At 42.3% G+C, this 23,112-nt stretch overlaps 2 protein-coding genes across 5 annotated transcripts; both read left to right on the top strand.

Moving 5' to 3' along the window:
• The first annotated feature begins 10,778 nt into the window (after nucleotides 1–10,778).
• On the top strand, nucleotides 10,779–11,630 carry LOC147992377 (uncharacterized). Its single transcript, XM_087539016.1, has one exon. The coding sequence runs from the start codon at nucleotides 10,779–10,781 to the stop codon at nucleotides 11,628–11,630; it is 852 nt and encodes a 283-aa protein (XP_087395142.1).
• Nucleotides 11,631–17,891: 6,261 nt separating this feature from the next.
• LOC125526990 (small ribosomal subunit protein bS16m/bS16c) lies at nucleotides 17,892–22,676 on the top strand. 4 transcript variants are annotated; one of them, XM_048691580.2, is made up of 4 exons: nucleotides 20,567–21,147; nucleotides 21,481–21,526; nucleotides 22,093–22,292; nucleotides 22,438–22,676. In XM_048691580.2, exons 1-4 carry the CDS (start codon nucleotides 21,015–21,017, stop codon nucleotides 22,461–22,463), a joined length of 405 nt encoding a protein of 134 aa, XP_048547537.1. In that variant the 5' UTR covers nucleotides 20,567–21,014; the 3' UTR covers nucleotides 22,464–22,676. The 4 variants fall into 4 exon arrangements, with proteins under 4 accessions (XP_087385799.1, XP_048547537.1, XP_048547532.1 ...); XM_048691575.2 differs by having other exon boundaries at nucleotides 20,569–21,147; nucleotides 22,093–22,327; XM_087529673.1 differs by lacking the exon at nucleotides 20,567–21,147 and adding an exon at nucleotides 17,892–20,508 and having other exon boundaries at nucleotides 22,093–22,676.
• The last annotated feature ends 436 nt before the right edge of the window (nucleotides 22,677–23,112 follow it).

The following is a 23,112-nucleotide window of genomic DNA, read 5'->3' as shown; positions in this document are numbered from 1 at the left end:
TTGAAGATCCATTTATTTTCTATGGTTTGCCGATCATCGGGCAAATCCATCAAAGTCCATACTTTGTTCTCATACATGGATCATATCTCAGATTTCATGGCCTCAAACCATTTTGCGGAATCTGGGCTCATCATCGCTTCCTCATAGTTCGCAAGTTCGTCATGGTCTAGTAACATGACTTCCAGAACAGGATTACCGTACCACTCTGGTGCGGATCTCACTCTGGTATACCTACGAGATTCAGTAGTAACTTGATCTGAAGTTTCATGATCATCATCATTAGCTTCCTCACTAATTGGTGTAGGTGTCACAGAAACCGGTTTCTGTGATGTACTAATTTCCAATAAGGGAGGAGGTACAGTTACCTCATCAAGTTATACTTTCCTCCCACTCACTTCTTTCGAGAAAACTCCTTCTCTAGAAAAACTCCGAATTTAGCAACAAAAGTCTTGCCTTCGGATTTGTGATAGAAGGTGTACCCAACAGTTTCCTTTGGATATCCTATGAAGATTTACTTTTCCGATTTGGATTCGAGCTTATCATGTTGAAACTTTTTCACATAAGCATTACAGTCCCAAACTTTAAGAAACGACAGCTTAGGTTTCTTACCAAACCATAGTTCACACGGTGTCGTCTCAACGGATTTAGATGGTGCCCTATTTAACGTGAATGCAGCTGTCTCTAATGCATAACCCCAAAACGATAGTGGTAGATCGGTAAGAGACATCATAGATCGCACTATATCTAATAAAGTATGTTTATGACGTTCGGACACACCATTACACTATGGTGTTCCAGGTGGCGTGAGTAGTGAAACTATTTCACATTGTTTTAATTAAAGACCAAACTCGTAACTCAAATGTTTTACCTCTGCGATCATATCATAGAAACTTTTATTTTCTTGTCACGATGATTTTTCACTTCACTCTGAAATTCTTTGAACTTTTCAAATGTTTCAGACTTATGTTTCATCAAGTAGATATACCCATATCTGCTCAAATCATATGTGAAGGTCAGAAAATAACGATACCCGCCGCGAGCTTCAACACTCATCGGATCGCATACATCAGTATGTATTATTTCCAATAAGTCAGTTGCTCGCTCCATTGTTCCGGAGAACGGAGTCTTTAGTCATCTTGCCCATAAGGCATGGTTCGCAAGCACCAAGTGATTCATAATCAAGTGATTTAAAAATCCCATCAGCATGGAGTTTCTTCATGCGCTTTACACCAATATGACCTAAACGGCAGTGCCACAAATAAGTTGCACTATCATTATTAACTTTGCATCTTTTGGTTTCAATATTATGATTATGTGTATCACTACTATCGAGATCCAACGAACTATTTTCATTGGGTGTGTAACCATATAAGGTTTTATTCATGTAAACAGAACAACAATTTATTCTCTTACTTAAATGAATAACCGTATTACAATAAACATGATCAAATCATATTCATGCTCAACGCAAACACCAAATAACACTTATTCAGGTTCAACACTAATCCCGAAAGTATAGGGAGTGTGCGATGATGATCATATCAATCTTGGAACCACTTCCAACACACATCGTCACTTCACCCTTAACTAGTCTCTGTTTATTCTGCAACTCCCGTTTCGAGTTACTAATCTTAGCAACTGAACTAGTATCAAATACTGAGGGGTTGCTATAAACACTAGTAAAGTACACATCAATAACATGTATATCAAATATACTTATGTTCACTTTGCCATCCTTCTTATCTGCCAATCACTTGGGGTAGTTCCGCTTCTAGTGACCAGTCTCTTTGCAGTAGAAACACTTAGTCTCAGGCTTAGGACCAGACTTTGGCTTCTTCACTTGAGCAGCAACTTGCTTGCTGTTCTTCTTGAAGTTCCCCTTCTTCCCTCTGCCCTTTTCTTGAAACTAGTGGTCTTGTCTACCATCAACACTTGATGTTTTTCTCGATTTCTACCTTCGTCAATTTCCTCATTACGAAGAGCTTGGGAATCGTTTCCGTTATCCCTTGCATATCATAGTTCATCACAAAGTTCTACTAACTTGGTGATGGTGACTAGAGAATTCTGTCAATCACTATCTTATCTGGAAGATTAACTCCCACTTGATTCAAGCGATTGTTGTACTCAGACAATCTGGGCACATGCTCACTAGTTGAGCGATTCTCCTCCATCTTTTAGCTATAGAACTTGTTGGAGACTTTCATATCTCTCAACTCGAGTATTTGCTTGAAATATTAACTTCAACTCCTAGAACATCTCATATGCTCCATGACGTTCAAAACGTCTTTGAAGTCCCGATTCTAAGCAATTAAGCATGGTGCACTAAACTATCAAGTAGTCATCAGATTGAGCTAGCCAAACGTTCATAACGTCTGCATCTGCTCCTGCAATAGGTCCGTCACCTAGCGGTGCATCAAGGACATAATTCTTCTGTGCAGCAATGAGGATAAACCTCAGACCACGGATCCAATCCGCATCTTTGCTACTAACATCTTTCAACACAATTTTCTCTAGGAACATATCAAAATAAACACAGGGAAGCAACAACGCGAGCTATTGATCTACAACATGATTTGCAAAATACTACCAGGACTAAGTTCATGATAAATTTAAGTTCAATTTAATCATATTACTTAAGAACTCCCACTTAGATAGACATCCCTCTAATCCTCTAAGTGATCATGTGATCCAAATCAACTAAACCATGTCCGATCATCATGTGAGATGGAGTAGTTTCATTGGTGAACATCACTATGTTGATCATATCTACTATATGATTCACGCTCGACCTTTCGGTCTCCGTGTTCCGAGGCCATATCTGTATATGCTTGGCTCATCAAGTATAACCTGAGTATTCCGCGTGTGCAACTGTTTTGCACCCGTTGTATTTGAACGTAGAGCCTATCACACCCGATCATCACGTGGTGTCTCAGCACGAAGAACTTTCGCAACGATGCATACTCAGGGAGAACACTTCTTGATAATTAGTGAGAGATCATCTTAAAATGCTACCGTCAAACTAAGCAAAATAAGATGTATAAAAGATAAACATCATATGCAATCAAAATATGTGACATGATATGGCCATCATCATCTTGCGCCTTTGATTTCCATCTCCAAAGTACTGTTATGATCTCTATCGTCACCGGCATAACACCATGATCTCCATCATCTTGATCTATATCAATGTGCCGTCACGTGGTCGTCTCGCCAACAATTGCTCTTGCAACTATTGCTATCGCATAGCGATAAAGTAAAGCAGTTATTGGGCGCTTGCATCTTATGCAATAGAGAGACAACCATAAGGATTTTGCCAGTTGCTGATAACTTCAACAAAACATGATCATCTCATACAACAACTTATATCTCATCACGTCTTGACCATATCACACACAACATGCCCTGCAAAAACAAGTTAGACGTCCTCTACTTTGTTGTTGCAAGTTTTACGTGGCTGCTACGGGCTTAAGTAAGAACCAATCTCACCTACGCATCAAAACCACAACGATAGTTTGTCAATTTGACTCCGTTTTAACCTTCGCAAGGACCGGGCGTAGCCACACTTGGTTCAACTAAAGTTGGAGAAACTGTCACCCACAAGCCACCTCTGTGCAAAGCACGTCGGGAGAACCGGTCTCGCGTAAGCGTACCGTAATGTCGGTTTGGGCCGCTTCATCCAACAATACCGCTGAACCAAAGTATGACATGCTGGTAGGCAGTATGACTTATATCGCCCACAACTCACTTGTATTCTACTCGTGCATATAAAATCAACATATAAAACCTAGGCTCTGATACCACTGTTGGGGACGTAGTAATTTCAAAAAATTTCCTACGCACACGCAAGATCATGGTGATGCATAGCAACGAGAGGGGAGAGTATGATCTACGTACCCTTGTAGATCAACAACGGAAGCGTTGACACAACGTAGAGGAAGTAGTCGTACGTCTTCCCGATCCGACCGATCCAAGCACCGTTACTCCGGCACCTCCGAGTTCTTAGCACACGTACAGCTCGATGATGATCCCCGGGCTCCGATCCAGCAAAGCTTCGGGGAGGAGTTCCGTCAGCACGACGGCGTGGTGACGATCTTGATGTTCTACCGTCGCAGGGCTTCGCCTAAGCACCGCTATGATATGACCGAGGTGGAATATGGTGGAGGGGGGCACCGCACACGGCTAAGGAACGATCACGAGGATCAACTTGTGTGTCTATGGGGTGCCCCCTGCCCCCGTATATAAAGGAGTGGAGGAGGGGAGGGCCGGCCCTCTCTATGGCGCGCCCTAGGGGAGTCCTACTCCCACCGGGAGTAGGATTCCCCCTTTCCTAGTCCAAGTAGGAGTCCTTCCATGTATTAGGAGTAGGAGTCAAGGCAAGGGAAAAGAGGAGAGAAGGAAGGAGGGAGCACAGCCCTTCCCCCTAGTCCAATTCGGACTAGGCCTTGGGGGGGCGCCCAACCTCTCCTATCTCTTTCCCCTAAAACCCAATAAGGCCCATATACTCCCCGGCGAATTCCCGTAACTCTCCGGTACTCCGAAAAATACTCGGATCACTCGGAACCTTTCCGATGTCCGAATATAGTCGTCCAATATATCGATTTTTACGTCTCGACCATTTCGAGACTCCTCGTCATGTCCCCGATCTCATCTGGGACTCCGAACTCCTTCGGTACATCAAAACTCATAAACTCATAATATAACTGTCATCGAAACCTTAAGCGTGCGGACCCTACGGTTCGAGAACAATGTAGACATGACCGAGACACGTCTCCGGTCAATAACCAATAGCGGGACCTGGATGCCCATATTGGCTCCTACATATTCTACGAAGATCTTTATCGGTCAGACCGCATAACAACATACGTTGTTCCCTTTGTCATCGGTATGTTACTTGCCCGAGATTCGATCGTCGGTATCCAATACCTAGTTCAATCTCGTTACCGGCAAGTCTCTTTACTCGTTCCGTAATACATCATCTCGCAACTAACTCATTAGTTGCAATGCTTGCAAGGCTTATGTGATGTGCATTACCGAGAGGGCCCAGAGATACCTCTCCGACAATCGGAGTGACAAATCCTAATCTCGAAATACGCCAACCCAACATCTACCTTTGGAGACACCTGTAATGCTCCTTTATAATCACCCAGTTACGTTGTGACGTTTGGTAGCACCCAAAGTGTTCCTCCGGCAAACGGGAGTTGCATAATCTCATAGTCATAGGAACATGTATAAGTCATGAAGAAAGCAATAGCAACATACTAAACGATCGGGTGCTAAGCTAATGGAATGGGTCATGTCAATCAGATCATTCAACTAATGATGTGACCTCGTTAATCAAATAACAACTCTTTGTCTATGGTTAGGAAACATAACCATCTTTGATTAACGAGCTAGTCAAGTAGAGGCATACTAGTGACACTCTGTTTGTCTATGTATTCACACATGTATTATGTTTCCGGTTAATACAATTCTAGCATGAATAATAAACATTTATCATGAAATAAGGAAATAAATAATAACTTTATTATTGCCTCTAGGGCATATTTTCTTCACTCCATAGCTGCAAAAATCTTCAATAATCTGTGAACTCCGTCAGACAGTAATATTAAAAATTCCTTGTTTTATTGATATATTCACATCTAGATAAAGGAGGTACATGTCCACAGGGGAGGAAAAGCAGCCATCAATTGTGCTAAAGCGGCCTCAGTCCAAAGACACTCTCTAAAGTAAAATTTAGAGCACAAACTGATGAAGTCTCTCTGAAGTAAATTCTAAAATACATAAAATGGCACGGGAAGTGTGGAGCCCTTCCATCTTATTTAGATGATCTCCAGAAGAGTAGTGTTTTTGTCCTCTTGTGGATATTTAAATTACAATTACCCTAAAAAGTGAAGTTAACTCGTGAATATGTGCTTTAAGCAGATCCAACTTCATTAGTTTTGAAAATAAAACAATTCTCTTCAATGATATAACTTTATACTTCATATTTGTTCAGACATTGTCAATTCAATTTTTTGGTACACGATACAGCTAAAAAAAGTGGTAGTTGACAAATGAATGCCCATCGGATGGTACCACTTTGATACAGTGCATCCAGCCTTGTAGGCCTAAAAAAATGCCCCTTCACCAAGCTTCACTGTGATGCCTAACTAACTACTCCCTCCGTTCCATATTTGTTAACTGATAAACTGATTTCTTCCAGCTGCCCAAAAAACAGAGTACCAATACACATGAAGGCTGTTTAGTTGTTAAGGCAACTTTACAAATCATTTTGGGAATGGACTAAACACATATACACCAGTTGAATGCGAAGAAAAGAAAACATTTATCTACTAATACTCCACTAAATGAACTCCAACAATTCACATCTCTAGTATTGTATTATACATGTCAAAGAATGACAAACAGTACTTATTCCTCCCTCGAAGTTGTCAAGGAAATACAACCAGTAGAGAACCTGGAAGGATAGTGAGCTCTAAACTCCAGATATCTAAGGGGGTAATTGCAGATAAGATAGGACTTGCTTGGATGCATTTCATAGATAATAAATCTGTAAAGAGTGGTTAGGAGGTAATCCCTTTGTAAACTAATATAAGACCGTTTAGATCACAACTTTAGTGATCTAAAGTAGTAGTCTAAACGGTCCTATATTAGTTTACAAAAGGGGTAACATACATATCTGAACATTTACATTTCTTATCTTCAATTCAGAGATAAGACCGAATAGTCTCTGGTCAGATTTCCATAGCCGCAAAAAGCTTCAATAATCTGTGAACTATGTAAGACAGTAATATTAGAAACCCCTTATTCTATTGATGTATTCACATCAAAAGAAAGGAGATACATGTCAACAGGGGAAAAAAACCAACCATCAGTTGTGCTAATGTTACCACTCCAGAGTGGCCTTAGTCCAAAGACACCACCTGGATTAAATTTTAGAACACAATAAGTTTCAGTTAACTGGTGAACGCTATCTGAAGTGCAATTTAAAACATATAAAATGGCACGGGAAGTGTGGAGCCCATCCAGCTGACTGAGATCATCTCGAGAAGAGTGGTGTTTTTGCCCTCTTATGGAGATTTGAAAGAGCAATTACCCCAAAAAAGTGTAGTTAACTGATGAATACGTGTTGTAAGCAGGCCCAAGTTCATTAGTTTTGAAAATCAAAAAATTCCCTTTCATAATATAATTTTATACTTCATATTTGTTCAAACATTGCAAATTTATTTTTTGGTATGAAGTAGAACTAAAAAGAACTGTTGATACATCATACATGTATGCATGATATTATAAAGCATCGATAGATTTTTTTTATTTATTGAAATGCTCCCTCTTGTGAATTTAGTAGCAGTTTAGTACGAAGTCCTGGATCGCTAGCTGATGGTGATGAAACACACGCTATTACTATTGAGCTGCCCAAATCTGCATGGATCTGCATGGATCAGCGCACAAATCTTGTCGCTTTACTCCTGGAAGCAAACGCAACTCTCGCAGGCATTTCCGATTGGTGGACTGCGTCGTTCGACCGATCCCGATGCATGGCACCGCCCGACATGCATCTGGAACCAAGTGCCAGTCAACTGTGCAGCCCAGATTCATCACATAGCTACGGCCGACACCTTTTGTCGCCTGACAGCTGCAATCAAGTGCAATCAAATGGCCAATTCCAATTGGTCCGCTTGCTACCACGCGGCCTCACCCAATTAGTCTGCATGCATGCAACAACTCGATTAATCAGCTAATCCATCTCTTCTTTTTGCCTTGAATTTTCTACAGTTTATATTCATGAGTATTTTGTAGTCGTTTGATTGATCTAGTGTCCCGCATCCCATTAACAGCTCTCTCTTGTTATTACCTGTGACCACTCTGATATTAACTAATAACTTGACCATTATGGACAAACCTAACAGTGGTTATGCTTTGCAAACGTGATGAACTATCTGTTTCAAACATATGCTAGAATGGACAGTGACACACGCTAAAAAAACAACCACGTCGGCAGAACCGAAAGCGATAGCACATGAGGAAGAAACCACATTCAAACAGCCGAAAGGGACAGCACATACGCACACACAAACACACACGAACAGATTGAGCCAAACACAACCAAAAAACGCTAAATCAACCAAACCAAATGCCACACCCGTTCAAAAAATTTCAATGAAATAAATGGATCCATGAGGCGTTTGTACACCACCACATCCCAAATTAATACCACGTGCCATGTATAGGTTTACTGTAAGGTCTTTTTCAGCCAAGTGGGTGAATCTTGAGGCAAAAACCTTCTCTGGAATAGATGCTTGGGTATGTAAGGGCCCGTCTGGAGAGAAACGCTGGCTCCCTAAGCAGATGTTATTTACATATAAATTGTTTTGCTCAATTTTTTTACTTATAAAATACTAAAAATAAAGTTTAGTTAAATTTTAATAATGCAGGAAAACTCCTTATAGAATGGACCGCCCCGCAATTTACGCTCCCCCTTTCGAGGCGATCGCGAGGCGATCGGGGGTAGATCCCGAGAATGCCGCGCCGGCGGTGAGAGTTCACCCTTCCCGGAGGAAGGGCGAGGATATCTGTAGGAAGGAAGAGATATGCCCCGATTGGGATTCATTAGGATTGAGAAAGGATTGGATGCAGGTAAGGAATGCGATCAAGAAGATGGAGATGAGGAAAATCCAAAGGAAGGAAACTAAGAATCGGGGCGGGGAAAATCGGGGCCAACCGGAGGTGGGGGGTATGGATCGAATCAAAGACAAGATTCAGAGCTTGAGAAGGGATCTGGGGCGCTCGTGGATTGGGAGAAAGGATAGGCTGGAACTATTACCGCCGGGAGATCCGCCGGACAGAGGAAGAGAAAAGGATTTGGAGATGATTACCATCCCTGATACAGCGATATCACGAGATCACATACCAATTGCAGGGCCAGAGCAAGTCGCCAGGACCGGATCTGCACCGATGGGGTATAAAACCCAGGATCAAGGGCATGTAGCATGTACTATTCCTCGACCTCCACCTGCGATTGCCACCGGCTTGTCCATGGAGAGCCTCATGAGCAAGGGCAAGGGCGCCATGAGTGAAAGTGAGGTGCCACCCAAGCGGTCGGAGGGAGGAAGATCGGAAAGGGTCGTGCTGCACGGTGGCTCATCCCATGGCCATGGGGGTGCGATCGACGCCCTGTCTGTCCCAGAGGAGGCCATGATCCCGACGCCCAGAGTGGGGGCCGTCGGGGATGCTGCTGATCCCAAGCTTCCTGCCATCATCTGCGGGCAGATCAAGGAGGCTGTGGAACTAGACCTGTCTGCGGAGAAGGCGGCAATGCGCACCCGCTGGATCGCAGTGGGCCTCTTCTTGTCGCCACAAGCCTTCGGCACTGAAGGTTTGTTCCGAGAGATGAAGAGCAAGTGGGGCTTGAGGGGACGGCTAACCTACTCCCCACTCAAGAACAACCGCTACCTGATGGAGTTTGAGCGGGAAGGAGATCGCCGGCACATCCTCAACAACGGCCCCTGGACTCACAAGGGAGATGCTTTCCTGATGGTGGCAGTGGATGGTAGCCAGAGACCGGCTGATGTTGAAGTCGCTCACATGCCAATATGGGTACGTGTTCACGACACTCCTCCCATCATGATGTCAGAAAGAGTTGCATGGAAGGTGGGTGCAGAGCTAGGAGAGGTCCTGGCTGTGGACTGTGACAAGGAAGGTAAAATTTGGGGGGACTACATTAGAATCCGTATCAAGCACGATGTAGATGTGCCTCTCTGTAGTGATGTAACTTTCCATGAGAAGTCAGAGAACGATTTCTATTGCTTAGAGGTTAAGTATGAGAGAGTGCCTCGATTCTGTGGGTACTGTGGTCTCATAGGGCATGGACAACACAACTGTAAGCTGCCTGTTGACCTCTAAAAGATGAGGTTTACAGCAGCAATGCGTGCCTCCCCTGCTAAGCATAGCTCTAGTAGAAGGGGATATGTGGATCCAAATGTCAGCAGAACTCGCAGGTTCCTCCAATTTGGGCAGGAGGTGTTCGGCAAGGAGGTGCATGTCTACCCAAAGCAGGCCAAAGCAAGGCTCATGGCGGTCCCTGAAGAAATCATGGCAAACCCAATGGTGCAAGAGGCAATAGCGGCGGTGAGTGCTCTGAAGGTTACTGAGGAAGGAGACAACGATCAGCAGGGTAGGAAGGGGAACACAGCAGAGAAGCCAATCCAGGAGACCGTCCCAGCTGAATTAGCGGCACCAAACAAGCAGATGCAGGTGGATGGGAAGGAGGTGGAAGAGACAGCAGTGAAAACAGGACCTGGGAAGACGATGGTGAACTCTGGACAGTTCACCGCAGCAAAAGCTAAGGATGACAATGGCAGTGAACCACTCTTCCCTCCAGGCTTTGGCCCATTACCTTAGTACTTCATTAAGGGTGCTGGTGATGCTGGTCTCCACGTGGTGACGGGGCTGCATGGGCTAGAAGGTGAAGAGAAGAGAGATGCGACTGCTACTGATAAGGCAGGGCAGGAGATGATCCCAGCTGGGGTGAAGGGCCGCAGGAAGTATGTGTTTCCTTCTGCCTCGATGCTGGGTAAGAGAGGGGAACAAAATGAAGAGAATTTCAGCAAGATCAAGGGGGCGACTAAGGACAATGAGGTGGATCAGAACAAAAAGAAGAAAGGGACAGAGGCAGACGCTGAAGCAAGCAGCAAGGGCAAGGAGGAAGACAAGGAAGCAGTCGGAACTGGGGCTCCCGGCGACCTGGTGGGTGCTAAAGATGGCGCACACCAGGAGCCATGACAGTCCTGAGCTGGAACTGCCGGGGGATTGGCCAACCCCGGACAGTTCGTGAGCTAGTTGGGCTAGTGCATTCGCTCAAACCCAAACTAGTCTTCCTCTCTGAAACACGGCAAAAGGATGACTACGTCAATAAATTAAGATGGAGGCTAGGCCTCAAGCACTATATCAAGCATGCCGGTACTGGAAAGAGTGCTGGTATTGCCCTCTTCTATGATGAAAATGTAGAAATAAAAGAACTTGCCGTTGGCCCGAGGTATATTGATGTGTTGATCCGTGTGTCTCCTAACAGCCCCCGATGGAGGGGAACTTTTGTCTATGGAGAGCCGAAAGCTCATGAGAGAATCCACATGCGGAATGTACTGAGAAGATTGAGACCAAATGCCTCTGAACTGTGGCTTGTGATCGGGGACTTTAATGAGACTATGTGGCAGAGTGAACACTTCTCTAAGGCAAAGAGATCTGAAACTAACATGGCAAACTTCAGAAGGGTTCTATCGGATTGTAATCTTCATGATATTGGCTACAAAGGTATGGCATGGACGTACGACAACAAACAGAGCGGGTCCGGTAATGTGAAAGCCCGCCTAGACAGGGCAGTGGCCACACCAGAATGGAGCACGGCCTTCAGGAATGCAACAGTGGAGCACATCATCTCTGCAAGATCAGACCATGTCCCTGTTTTACTACGACTTGGAAAAAGGAAGGAGTGGCCGGTAAAAAGAAGTTTTAGATATGAAGCAATGTGGGAAAGAGTGGAGTCACTCCCTGACACAATCCGTAATGCATGGGAGAGGGGAGGACAAGGCAGATCGATGGAAGATGTCGTAGCAAAGCTGAGAGACATGTAGAATACCTTGAGCTCGTGGGCACTGAAAGATTTTTGCTCACTACAGAACAAGATCAGTTCGTGTAGAGGCAGACTAAAGTGGCTGTGGAACCAAACTGTTACACCTAAAATTGAATGTAAGATCAAGATCACAACCGGAGAGCTGGATGAACTACTACTCAGAGAGGAAATCATGTGGAAGCAACGGTCTAGAATTGCCTGGCTGAGAGAAGGGGACAAGAACACCGAATTCTTCCACCGCAAGGCTACCTGGAGGAGGAAAAAAAATAAAATCCATAAGCTACAAGGTACGGATGGTTCTTGGATAGAGAAATGGAGGAAATACAGGCCGAAATTAATCAGTTTTTCAAGGACCTATATACCAGAGATGATACAGTTGACCCACAAACTCTACTCGACAGCTACCTGACGCTAGTTGATGAAGACATGAATGCAACCCTGACCAAGACTGTTACTCCAGAGGAAGTGGGGGATGCCCTATTTCAAATCGGCCCGCTTAAGGCACCAAGTCCCGACGGATTCCCAGCCCGTTTCTTTCAATGGAACTGGGATGTGGTGAAGGAGGATGTCACGAAAGCGGTGATCAAATTCTTCGAGGATGGTGCCATGCCAGAGGGAGTGAATGACACGGTTATAGTACTCATTCTGAAAGGGAAAGACCCAAAGACTATTAAGGACTACCGACCCATCAGCTTATGCAATGTGATTTACAAGGTAATCTCGAAGGTTTTAGTTAACAGATTGAGACCCCTCCTGGATGATCTAGTGTCTGAAACTCAGAGTGCTTTCGTTCCCGGTAGGCTGATCACGGACAACGCCCTCATAGCGTTTGAGTGTTTCCACAAAATTCAACATAGCAAAAACCCGAGGGACTCCTACTGCGCCTACAAACTGGACTTGGCCAAGGCTTATGACCGGGTGGACTGGGATTTCCTCAAGGGGGCCCTAAGAAGGATAGGTTTTGCTGACAAATGGATTGAGTGGGTGATGGCTTGTGTTAGGTCAGTGAGGTTCACAGTAAGGTGTAATGGGGAGCTGTTGGATCCCTTTCATCCGTCCCGGGGACTAAGACAGGGAGACCCGCTTAGCCCATACTTGTTTTTATTCGTGGCGGAAGGACTGGCGGGGCTGCTAAGGAGAGAAGTGGCAAAGGGTTCACCGACTCCACTCAAAATTGCTCGTAATAGTCCAGGAATATCAAACCCTCTTTTCACGGATGATAGCCTCCTCTTCTTCAAAGCTAATGTGGAAGAAGCTAGAAAGGTGAAGGAGATCCTGAACATATTCCAACGGAGTTCCGGACAGCTCTTAAGCCAAAGTAAATGCTCGCACCTTTTCAGCGAGGCTTGTCCGGTGCAAGTCAGGGAAGAGATCAAGGAGATCCTTGGAGTAACTATCTCTGTTTTTGAGAGCAAATACTTGGGCCTCCCCACGCCGGAGGGTAGAATGAAGGATGAGCACTTTCAACCGATCATGGACAAACTCGGTAAGAGGTGTTGCGACTGGAATGAAAGGTTCGTGTCTCAGGCAGCCAAGGAGGTTAACGTCAAGTCAGTGGTGCAAGCACTCCCGGCTTACATCATGGGCGTGTTCAAAATGAGCATGGGGTTTTGCGAGAGATATCAAAAGATGATTAGGGACTTCTGGTGGGGTGATAAGGAGAACCACCGGAAGGTGCACTGGATGTCTTGGGAGAATATGACGAGACACAAGAAGAATGGGGGCATAGGATTTTGTGACATGCACCTATTTAACCAAGCTCTCCTAGCCCGCCAAGCCTGGAGGCTGGTACAAAACCCATATAGCATGTGCGCTCGCGTCCTGAAATCAAAATATTACCCACGAGGTAACCTCCTGGATACGGTCTTCAGTTCGGACGCTTCACCCTCATGGAGGGGGATTGAATTTGGCCTCGAATTGCTGAAGGAGGGAGTGATTTGGAGAGTAGGGAATGGCAAGAGCATTCAAATCCAAAAGGATCATTGGCTCCCTCATAGCGAGGGCCGAAAGACAGCTAGTTTTATTCGGAGGACAAGAATCCGATGGGTCAATCAATTGTTACTCCCAACCGAAAGGCAATGGAATGTAGATCTGATTAAGCAGATTTTTTACCAGTTTGATGCGGAGGAAATCTGCAAACTAAGGTTACCAAGTGCTGAAACTGCAGATAGCATTGCATGGCATTATGAGAAATCTGGACAATTCACGGTGAAGAGTGCTTACAAACTGGCTGATATGATTAAACGCAATTCCACCTCAGGGGCTTCGGCCTCTAACAGTGAGGCAGGAGTTCGAAACCTGTGGGACATGATCTGGAAAGCTAAGGTACCTGAGAAAATAAAAATCTTCGGTTGGCGAACGGCGACCAATTCCTTGGCCACGAAGCTAAACACATGCAGGAGAACGATCACCACAGATAGTATATGCAGCTTGTGTGGGAAGGAGGACGAAAATGAGTTCCATGCGGTCAATGTGTGTACCAGGAGTAAAGCCCTGAGATTTACTATGAGGCCTATTTGGAACCTGCCAAAGGAAGACAAGTTCAGGTACACAGGAACAGACTGGCTGCAAATACTTCTGAACTCGCAGGATGAGATAACCAGGCGACGTATTCTGATGCTATTCTAGCAATGCTGGAATCTAAGAAATGACGCCATACATGGGGATGGTAAGGGCACCGTTCAGGGATCGACAATACTCCTGACAAGGTACGAGGAGGAATTTGCCAATGCCCAGATTCCGGAGAAACAGGACCGGATGAGCAGCTACAGCCTACGTCAGTCAGGTCCAGGCACTCTTTCAGTTGCCACTACAGCAAGGTGGATGACACCGGAGGAGGGATGGGTGAAGTTAAACACGGATGCCTCCTTTATCCAAGCATCAGGCGACAGTTGGGGAGGGGCGGTAGCAAGAGACGCGCAAGGACGAGTCCGCCTCTCGGCTTGCTTAGAATTGGGCAAATGTAACTCTCCAGTGGAAGCAGAAGTTGCTGCTGTACTTGGGGGTGTTAGAGAGCTGGCTAAAGTTTTCAACGGAAAACTGATCGTGGAAACTGATAGTTCGTCAGTGGGACAACTCTTGGAGAAGGGATGTGGAAACCAATCGGCATGTTTTCCTCTTGTGGCCGACATCCGACACAACCCGAACCTATTTGAGAGCTCCGTCGTAAAGGTCATCAGCCGGAACAAAAACCACCTGGCGCATGAGCTAGCTGCAATGGCCAGGTCTACAGGCAACCAAGTTCTGTTAGAAAGGGTCCCGGATAATCTTACCCAGCTGATGTACTCAGATTGTAACCCCACCAGGGAGTAGGCTCTTTACTCCGTGGTTCTCAAAAAAAATTAATAATGCTCATCGCACATTTTGAAAATATTCATGAAGTGTAAAACTTTGCGTGGTTCCCAAAACAATATTTCATATCATCCAAAAATAATATACATGACATTTTTAATAAATCTTCACATATTTAAAAACAATGCTCTCACATTTAAGTATATATAAGATAAAGCAATGTGCGCATAATTTGAAGAAATTTTTAACGCCGTTAAAAATGTTCACCATGTATTGAAAAATGTTTTAACATATATTCACAATGTTTAAAACATGTATTTAAAAAACTTTCAACTTTGTAAAAAAAATGTTCCGCGTGTATACTAAAAATATACAGTGTGTATTGACTATTGAAGAGTAGACATATGTTGAAAAAGATAGTGAAGAAAAAAACCAAATGAAACACCGATAAAAAACACATAGAAACAACAATAAGGAAGGTTCTAAGGCTGTGTTTGGTTGAGCTGCAGATTCTGTAAAAGCTGCTGTGAGCTGTGAGCTGTGAAAAAGCTGCTGTGAAATTTTAGCTGTGGAAAAGCTGGAAGCTGTTTGGCTAAAACGGTTGTTTAGCAGAAACGGCTGTGAAACACAATGAAGAGGTATGACTTACCAGTGGCATTGATGGGTAAATACTACTAGGTTTTAGGGGACAACAGAAAATGGTTGGTTTAGAAGCTGAGAAGCTGAAAAGTTGGGGTATCCCAGCTTCAAAATTTACACTACATAGAAGCTGCAGATTCTGAAAAGCTGCTTTGTAAATTTACCCATTTGGTTCAGCTTATAGCTTTTGGACCCAAAAGTTGAAAGCTGAAGTTGAACCAAACACAGCCTAAGGTCGGTACGAACTAGACTATAGGAATCTTCCTAAACCGCTACATGATCTACAGTGCAGAGCCGGCCCATAAGGTTAATTCGGGAAAATTATTTAGACAGGTTTGGACCAGTTTTAAGAACTTCAATGCGGTATTTTTTTTATATTTTTCCTATGTTCCTTAATCCATTTTTTATTTTACCAAATTTTTCTTTTACCTTACTTTCAAATAAATGTCAACTTTTCTCAATACACGTTGTACATTTTGTGTATACATGTGTAACATTTTTTGTTATGCGTTGAACATTTTTCAAATACATGATGAATATTACTTTGAAATATATGTTTAAATGCTTCTTTACATAAAATGTTGAATATTCTCAAATACACGTTCAACATTTTTGTGAATCGTACGAAACATTTTATATATATTACACAAACATTGTTCACATTATTTGAATATTTTTTCTAAAAATGGCACCAATTTTTTTTTATGAATGTGAAAACTTTTTAAATGTCATGTACACTTTTCTAATGGTGTTAAACATCTTTTACACTTAAGTGAACATTTTTTCATTAAATAAACATTTGTAAAAATTTCATGAACAATGTTTTGAGACACGTGTACATTTTTTTATATCATTCACGAGCTTGGTTTTTTAATGGCATTATGCATTTTTTTTATTTATATGAGCTTTTATTTTAAGTTTATAAACATATTTAAAAATATCACAAACATTTTTTAAGACACACAACTGTAAGAGGAAGAAAACTAATAAATCAAACAACAACAAAAATTCTTCAAATCAGTACAAACATTTCCTAAATTGCATGATCAAATTTTCACAATGTATTAACATTTTTTATGCACAGTTAATTTTTTGAAATTTTTCATAAATTAAGTTCTGAAGTATATTAATTAAACTATTTAGAAATATAAAGAAAATAAGAAAGAATGGATGTTAACCAACGAAAAAAATGTATGAAGAAAGATGTTGTTTTTTGCAATTTTTAGCATCTTCTACCTTTTCACTTTTCTACGAAGAAATGTGATGTTGGTTCTTAAGACGATACTGTTTATCAGATGTAACTATACTCACCAATGCGAGTGCGGCGTTTCGGTGCCCAGGCTCATCTGCACCTGGTCAAAAAAATCAAAACAAATAATAAAAAAATCATTTTTTGTGTGGTAAATAATTTGATGCGTAAGGTTCGCTCCAATTTTAGATCATTTGGACGTGTGAGCAGCTCTTAGCAAAAACAACAAATCATGTCAAAACAGTGCGTGAACACTAAACATTTTTACAGACCATGAATTTGTCTTTTTTGCCGAGAGCTACTCAGATTTTCAAATAGTTGGGAAATTGGAGGGAACCTCGTGCATCAAATTATCTACCACACATTTTTTTTGAATGGAATTTTTCTAGTATTTGTTTTGAATTTTTTTCGTCAGGGCAGGTGCAGCTGAGCCCGGGCTCAGAAGTGGATTACCGCACCAATACAAAGTTCTTTCACCCAATAAATGTTTTTGTGTGCGCAACTAAGACCATTTTTCTGCTCTTTCATTGTAAAATCTTAGTCAGCAGAGCCGGCATGGGAGACAAGACACACAAGGTAAATTCCAAGTTGACGCTTTGCGCTATCAATACAACATTGTATCAATCCGACGAATTTTTCTATTGTTTGATTTATTTATTTTCTCCCTCTTACGATTTGCTGACGGGATTGTGGATGCCTGCAAAACGACGACAAGCCAACAACTAAGTACATGGATTGAAGTATGAGGCTGAGAGAGATGTGGATTTCATGCCTTTGCTTGGATCAATTTTACATAATAATCCCTAATATGTTAGTTTAATAGCAGTTGACTGATCTTAATGTGAGGTGCTATTTTAGTTATAAATACCCTTTTCTGATGTACATGAATATGAATGAAACTTTAATTGCCCTCTTGATAAGAGGTACATGGATATGATACCTACCAATAGCGGAGCTACGTGAAAAGGCTTGGGGGCGGTTCCCCCCCCCCCCCCCCACCCCCCCACACACACAAAAAAAAAATCTCTCACATTTAAGTATATATAAGATAAAGCAATGTTCGCATAATTTAAATAAATGTTTAACGCCGTTAAAAATGTTCACCATGTATTGACAAATGTTTAACATATATTCGCAATGTTTAAAACATGTATTTAAAAAACTTTCAACTTTGTAAAAAAATGTTTTGCATGCATACTAAAAATATACAGTGTGTATTGACTATTGAAGAGTAGACATTGTTGAAAAAGATAGTGAAGAAAAAAACCAAATGAAACACCGATAAAAAACACATAGAAACAACAATAAGGAAGGTTCTAAGGTCGGTACGAACCAGACTATAGGAATCTTCCTAAACCGCTACATGATCTACAGTGCAGGGCCGGCCCATAAAGTGAATTCGGGAAAATTCTTTAGAGAGGTTTGGACCAGTTTTAAGAACTTCAATGCGGTATTTTTTTTAATATTTTTCCTATGTTCCTTAATCCTTTTTTTATTTTACCAAAATTTTCTTTTACCTTACTTTCAAATAAATGTCAACTTTTCTCAATACACGTTGTACATTTTGTGTATACATGTGTAACATTTTTTGTTATGCGTTGAACATTTTTCAAATACATGATGAATATTATTTTGAAATATATGTTTAAATGCTTCTTTACATAAAATGTTGAATATTCTCAAATACACGTTCAACATTTTTGTGAATGGTACGAAACATTATATATATATTACCCCAAACATTGTTCACATTATTTGAATATTTTTTCTCAAAATGACACCAAATTTTTTTATGAATGTGAAATCCTTTTAAATGTCATGTACACTTTTCTAATGGTGTTAAACATCTTTTATACTTAAGTGAACATTTTTTCATTAAATAAACATTTGTAAAAATTTCATGAACAATGTTTTGAGACGCGTGCACATTTTTTTATATCATTCACGAGCTTGGTTTTTTAATGGCATTATGCACTTGTTTATTAAATTTATATGAGCTTTTATTTTAAGTTTATAAACATATTTAAAAATATCACAAACATTTTTTAAGACACACGAACCGTAAGAGGAAGAAAACAAATAAATCAAACAACAACAAAAATTCTTCAAATCAGTACAAACATTTCCTAAATTGCATGATCAAATTTTCACAATGTATTAACATTTTTTTATGCACGGTGAATTTTTTGAAATTTTACATAAATTAAGTTCTGAAGTATATTAATTAGACTATTTTGAAATATAAAGAAAATAAGAAAGAATGGAAGTTAACCAATGAAGAAAATGAATGAAGAAAGATGTTGTTGTTTGCAACTTTTAGCATCTTCTACTTTTTGACTTTTCTATGTAGAAATATGATGTTGGTTCTTAAGAAGATATTGTTTATTAGATGTAACCATACTCACCAATACGAGTGCGGCGTTTCGGTGCCCAGACTCATCTGTACCCGGTCAAAAAAATCAAAACAAATAATAAAAAATTCGAAAATTTCCAATTTTTGTGTGGTAAATAATTTGATGCGTGAGGTTCGCTCCAATTTTTAGATCATTTGGACATGTGAGCAGCTCTCAGCAAAACACAACAAATCGGGTCAAAATAGTGCGTGAACACTAAACATTTTTGCAGACCCCGAATTTGTCTTTTTTTGCCGAGAGCTACTCGGATTTCCAAATAGTTGGGAAATTGGAGGGAACCTCGTGCATCAAATTATCTACCACGTAATTTTTTAATGGAATTTTTCTAGTATTTGTTTTGATTTTTTTCATCAGGGCAGGTGCAGCTGAGCCCGGGCTCAGAAGTGGATTACCGCACCAATACAAAGTTCTTTCACCCAATAAATGTTTTTGTGTGCGCAACTAAGACCAATTTTCTGCTCTTTCATTGTAAAATCTTAGTCAGCAGAGCCGGCATGAGAGACAAGACACACAAGGTAAATTCCAAGTTGATGCTTTGCACTATCAATACAACATTGTATCAATCCGAGGAATTTCTCTGTTATTTGATTTATTTATTTTCTCCCTCTTACGATTTGCTGACTGGATTGTGGGTGCCTGCAAAACGACGACAAGCCAACAACTGAGTACATGGATTGAAGTATGAGGCTGCGAGAGATGTGGATTTCATGCCTTTGCTTGGATCAATTTTACATAATAACCCCTAATATGTTAGTTTAATAGCAGTTGACTGATCTTAATGTGAGGTGCTATTTTAGTTATAAATACCCTTTTCTGATGTACATGAATATGAATGACACCCCCCCCCCCCCCCAAACAAATTTTTCTTATCATTAGGTATGAACTGGCCCTACTGCCTTGCAGCTTGCTGTTGGAGATAGGCTGATCTCACGAAAAAAAATCATTAGGTATGAACTGGCTCTGCTGCCTTGCAGCTTGCTGTAGGAGATAAGCTGGGCTTCCTCGAGCCGGCGACACATCGCGAAGAGGCGAGGAGAGACTCGGACAGGATGTTCGTTGACTGCATGAACTCTGGCCTGTCGTCTGTCGTCATGGTCGACCTTCACGCTTCGGACAAGCTCTCTGAAAGCGCTCATTCCCTATATGGTACCCCCTCCGTTCGAAATTATTTGCCTCGGATATGAATGTATCTAGAACTAAAATACGTCTAGATACATCCATTTCCGCGACAAGTAATTCCGAACGGAGGGAGTACAATGGATCGGCCCACACACTTTCTTGTCAAGGTCCGCCACTGATACCTACTCAAATTTTATAAGAGTCATGACAAAGATTTTCCAGGGACTTTTATTGCGCTTTGTGAAATTCATTTTGTTTCTTGCCAACCTACAGTAAATTGATCAACTGAAGGTTTTGTTTCTAGAAAAAGGAAGATAAATAAAGCTTAATTTTACTTGCTTTTAGCATAACATTCACTCATGCTTTGGAGGATTATTTAAATCTCCTGAGTTTTTTAGGATCACTTTTTTAGGGTTTTTTATTAGTTTTTTTAGGATCATTTGCTCTTTTTTTTTAGCTTGGGTAGTAGGATCTGCGATCAAATTCGCGTACATGGATCGGCCCCAATTTAGGGCATTGATATAGGCCCACTAAGAAATATCATTTGGATAAACCCAGCCCAGCCCAGCCCAGAAGGCACGCACTAATCGCCAACCCAAAACCATTCTTCCCACACTACCCCTCTCACCCGGAGAAACGAAGGCCGGCGGCGAGGAACAAGAAGAAGAAAGCCATGGTGGTGCGGATCCGGCTCGCGCGGTTCGGCTGCCGGAACCGGCCCTTTTACCGTGTCATGGCCGCCGATAGCCGCTCCCCGCGAGACGGCAAGCACCTCGAGGTCCTCGGCTACTACAACCCGCTCCCCGGTGAGACAGCCCCCCACCCCGAACCCCCAGTCCATCTGTTCTTGTACCCCCGTGGTGTTCGCATCTTGATTCGGAAAGGATCGGCCCCTCTTAGTCGTGCTTCTCTGGTCGCGCCTGCCAAGCATTGGTGATGCGATTTTGCGCCTCTGTCAGTTGCGGATCTATAATAGCACGGCAGGGGTGCCAAGCTTAAGTAGTACACACAGGTTGGCCTGACTATTGTCTAACTAGTACTAGTATGTACTAGCAAATAAAATTCACATTTTCGGAGGCGGTGTAACTGAAGAATGGCTGACGATGAAATGTGTCCCCTTTTTCTGTTGCTGTTTGCAGGGAAGGATGGTGGCAAGAGGATGGGGCTCAAGTTCGACCGGGTCAAGTGAGTTCTGCTTCCTCAGTTATACTCCCTTTTGGAGAAATTTCCAATGTTGCAGCTTCTGCTGCACCTACTCTAGAAGCAACAGTGTTTGTTCATTCAAGTAAACTTATTCTTTGATAGACGATTGGGTGGTATTTTAGAGGCTAAAGCTAAATAGACTATGCCTTTTCTATGAAACCTAAACAATTCGGGCCTTGCCGTTCTCATCCTTTGTGGCGGTACATTGTATCATTGGGGATATTGAGTGGGTAGGCAAAACAGAAGAATGACAAGCAAACTATCTGCGGCTGCACTATGCTAGTGTAGTACCAAAAACGTTCTTATATTATGGGACGGAGGGAGTAGTTGATTGTAGTGCCAACTGGCAAGCACCGTTCACTTCTACGTTTGCTTTGCCTCCCTCCATTGGGATGTGTTGCAAGTACATGAGATGTGTTCGATTTCATCCATAGCAGGCCTAAGAGTAGTTGCTACAAATATGCCATGCTGTTTCTTCCACCTGCCCTGCAAGACCACATGACACCATACAACTATAGTGACACCATATAACCATACTTGTGTTGTAGGTACTGGCTGTCTGTTGGGGCACAGCCATCAGATCCCGTTCAGCGTATCCTCTTCCGCGCTGGTGTTCTGCCTCCACCTCCATTGCTAGCTATGGGCCGGAAGGGTGGGCCACGTGACAGAAGCCCTATTCATCCGATGACTGGCAGCCCTTTGGATCTTGAGGGTGTCACAATTGTTAATGATCCCAATGCTGCTGAAGGTGACGCTGAAGAACCTACAGAACCTTCATTGGAGGCATGATAGTTTTCTGTTGTGGAATATGGAATTGTGCTGCAAGTCAAAAGAATTTGTTTGTTGTGCTCCTGACAAGACTGTAACTCGTGGTTTGTTGGCCTTTGCTGCAGAGTTAGCCAGCCCAGCCGGCTTCTGACTACTACTGATATGATCCCTTTCGAGTGGATTTCTGCATTCCTTTGGGATGCTCAAGTTGACAGATAATCTTAAAGTGTTGATCCCAATCCAATCCAATATATGTATATGCTTGTATGATTATTCCTGCTGTGTGATCCAAATCCAATCGAATATGATGGATGCTTTATTTGATGTTGTTGCTTGATTATTATTGATCTAAAAAGTTGACATATATTGTCTTGTGTGATCTCTTCCTTGCATTGGTCTGGCCAGGCTGTTGTCTCACAGCCATGGAAGGCATGTTGCCTCCTAAAAGCAAAATATGTCACAAAATTATCAAGTTATTTAGATGAAGGGCATGTTGTCATTATTATGTACCGTCTCATTGCCCCTTGGGAAGTGCAACAATCGGTGTTGCTATGCCGGCTCGGTCTCTCGGCTCGGAGGTGGGACAGGGTGTGCGTCCTTGTTTTCATAGGGGTAAGTGTATGTGAACGACTTCGATTGTAATGCGTTCAAATTCATCGTCAGTTAAAATTATTAAAAAAATTATTAAAAAAAAGAACTTAGGGTTCTTTTCCTGCCATGTTGACCGCGTCCTGCCTTCCCTTCGTCTGCCCTCATGAGGAATGTTTGCCCACGGTCCGGGTGGCAATTTTGCAAAGCCC

This window comes from Triticum urartu, chromosome 1A (genome assembly GCF_056163025.1).
Source record: "Triticum urartu cultivar PI428250 chromosome 1A, HENAU_Tu73, whole genome shotgun sequence".
Classification (NCBI taxonomy): Eukaryota; Viridiplantae; Streptophyta; class Magnoliopsida; order Poales; family Poaceae; genus Triticum; species Triticum urartu.
This window is presented reverse-complemented; position numbering and strand designations above follow the sequence as displayed.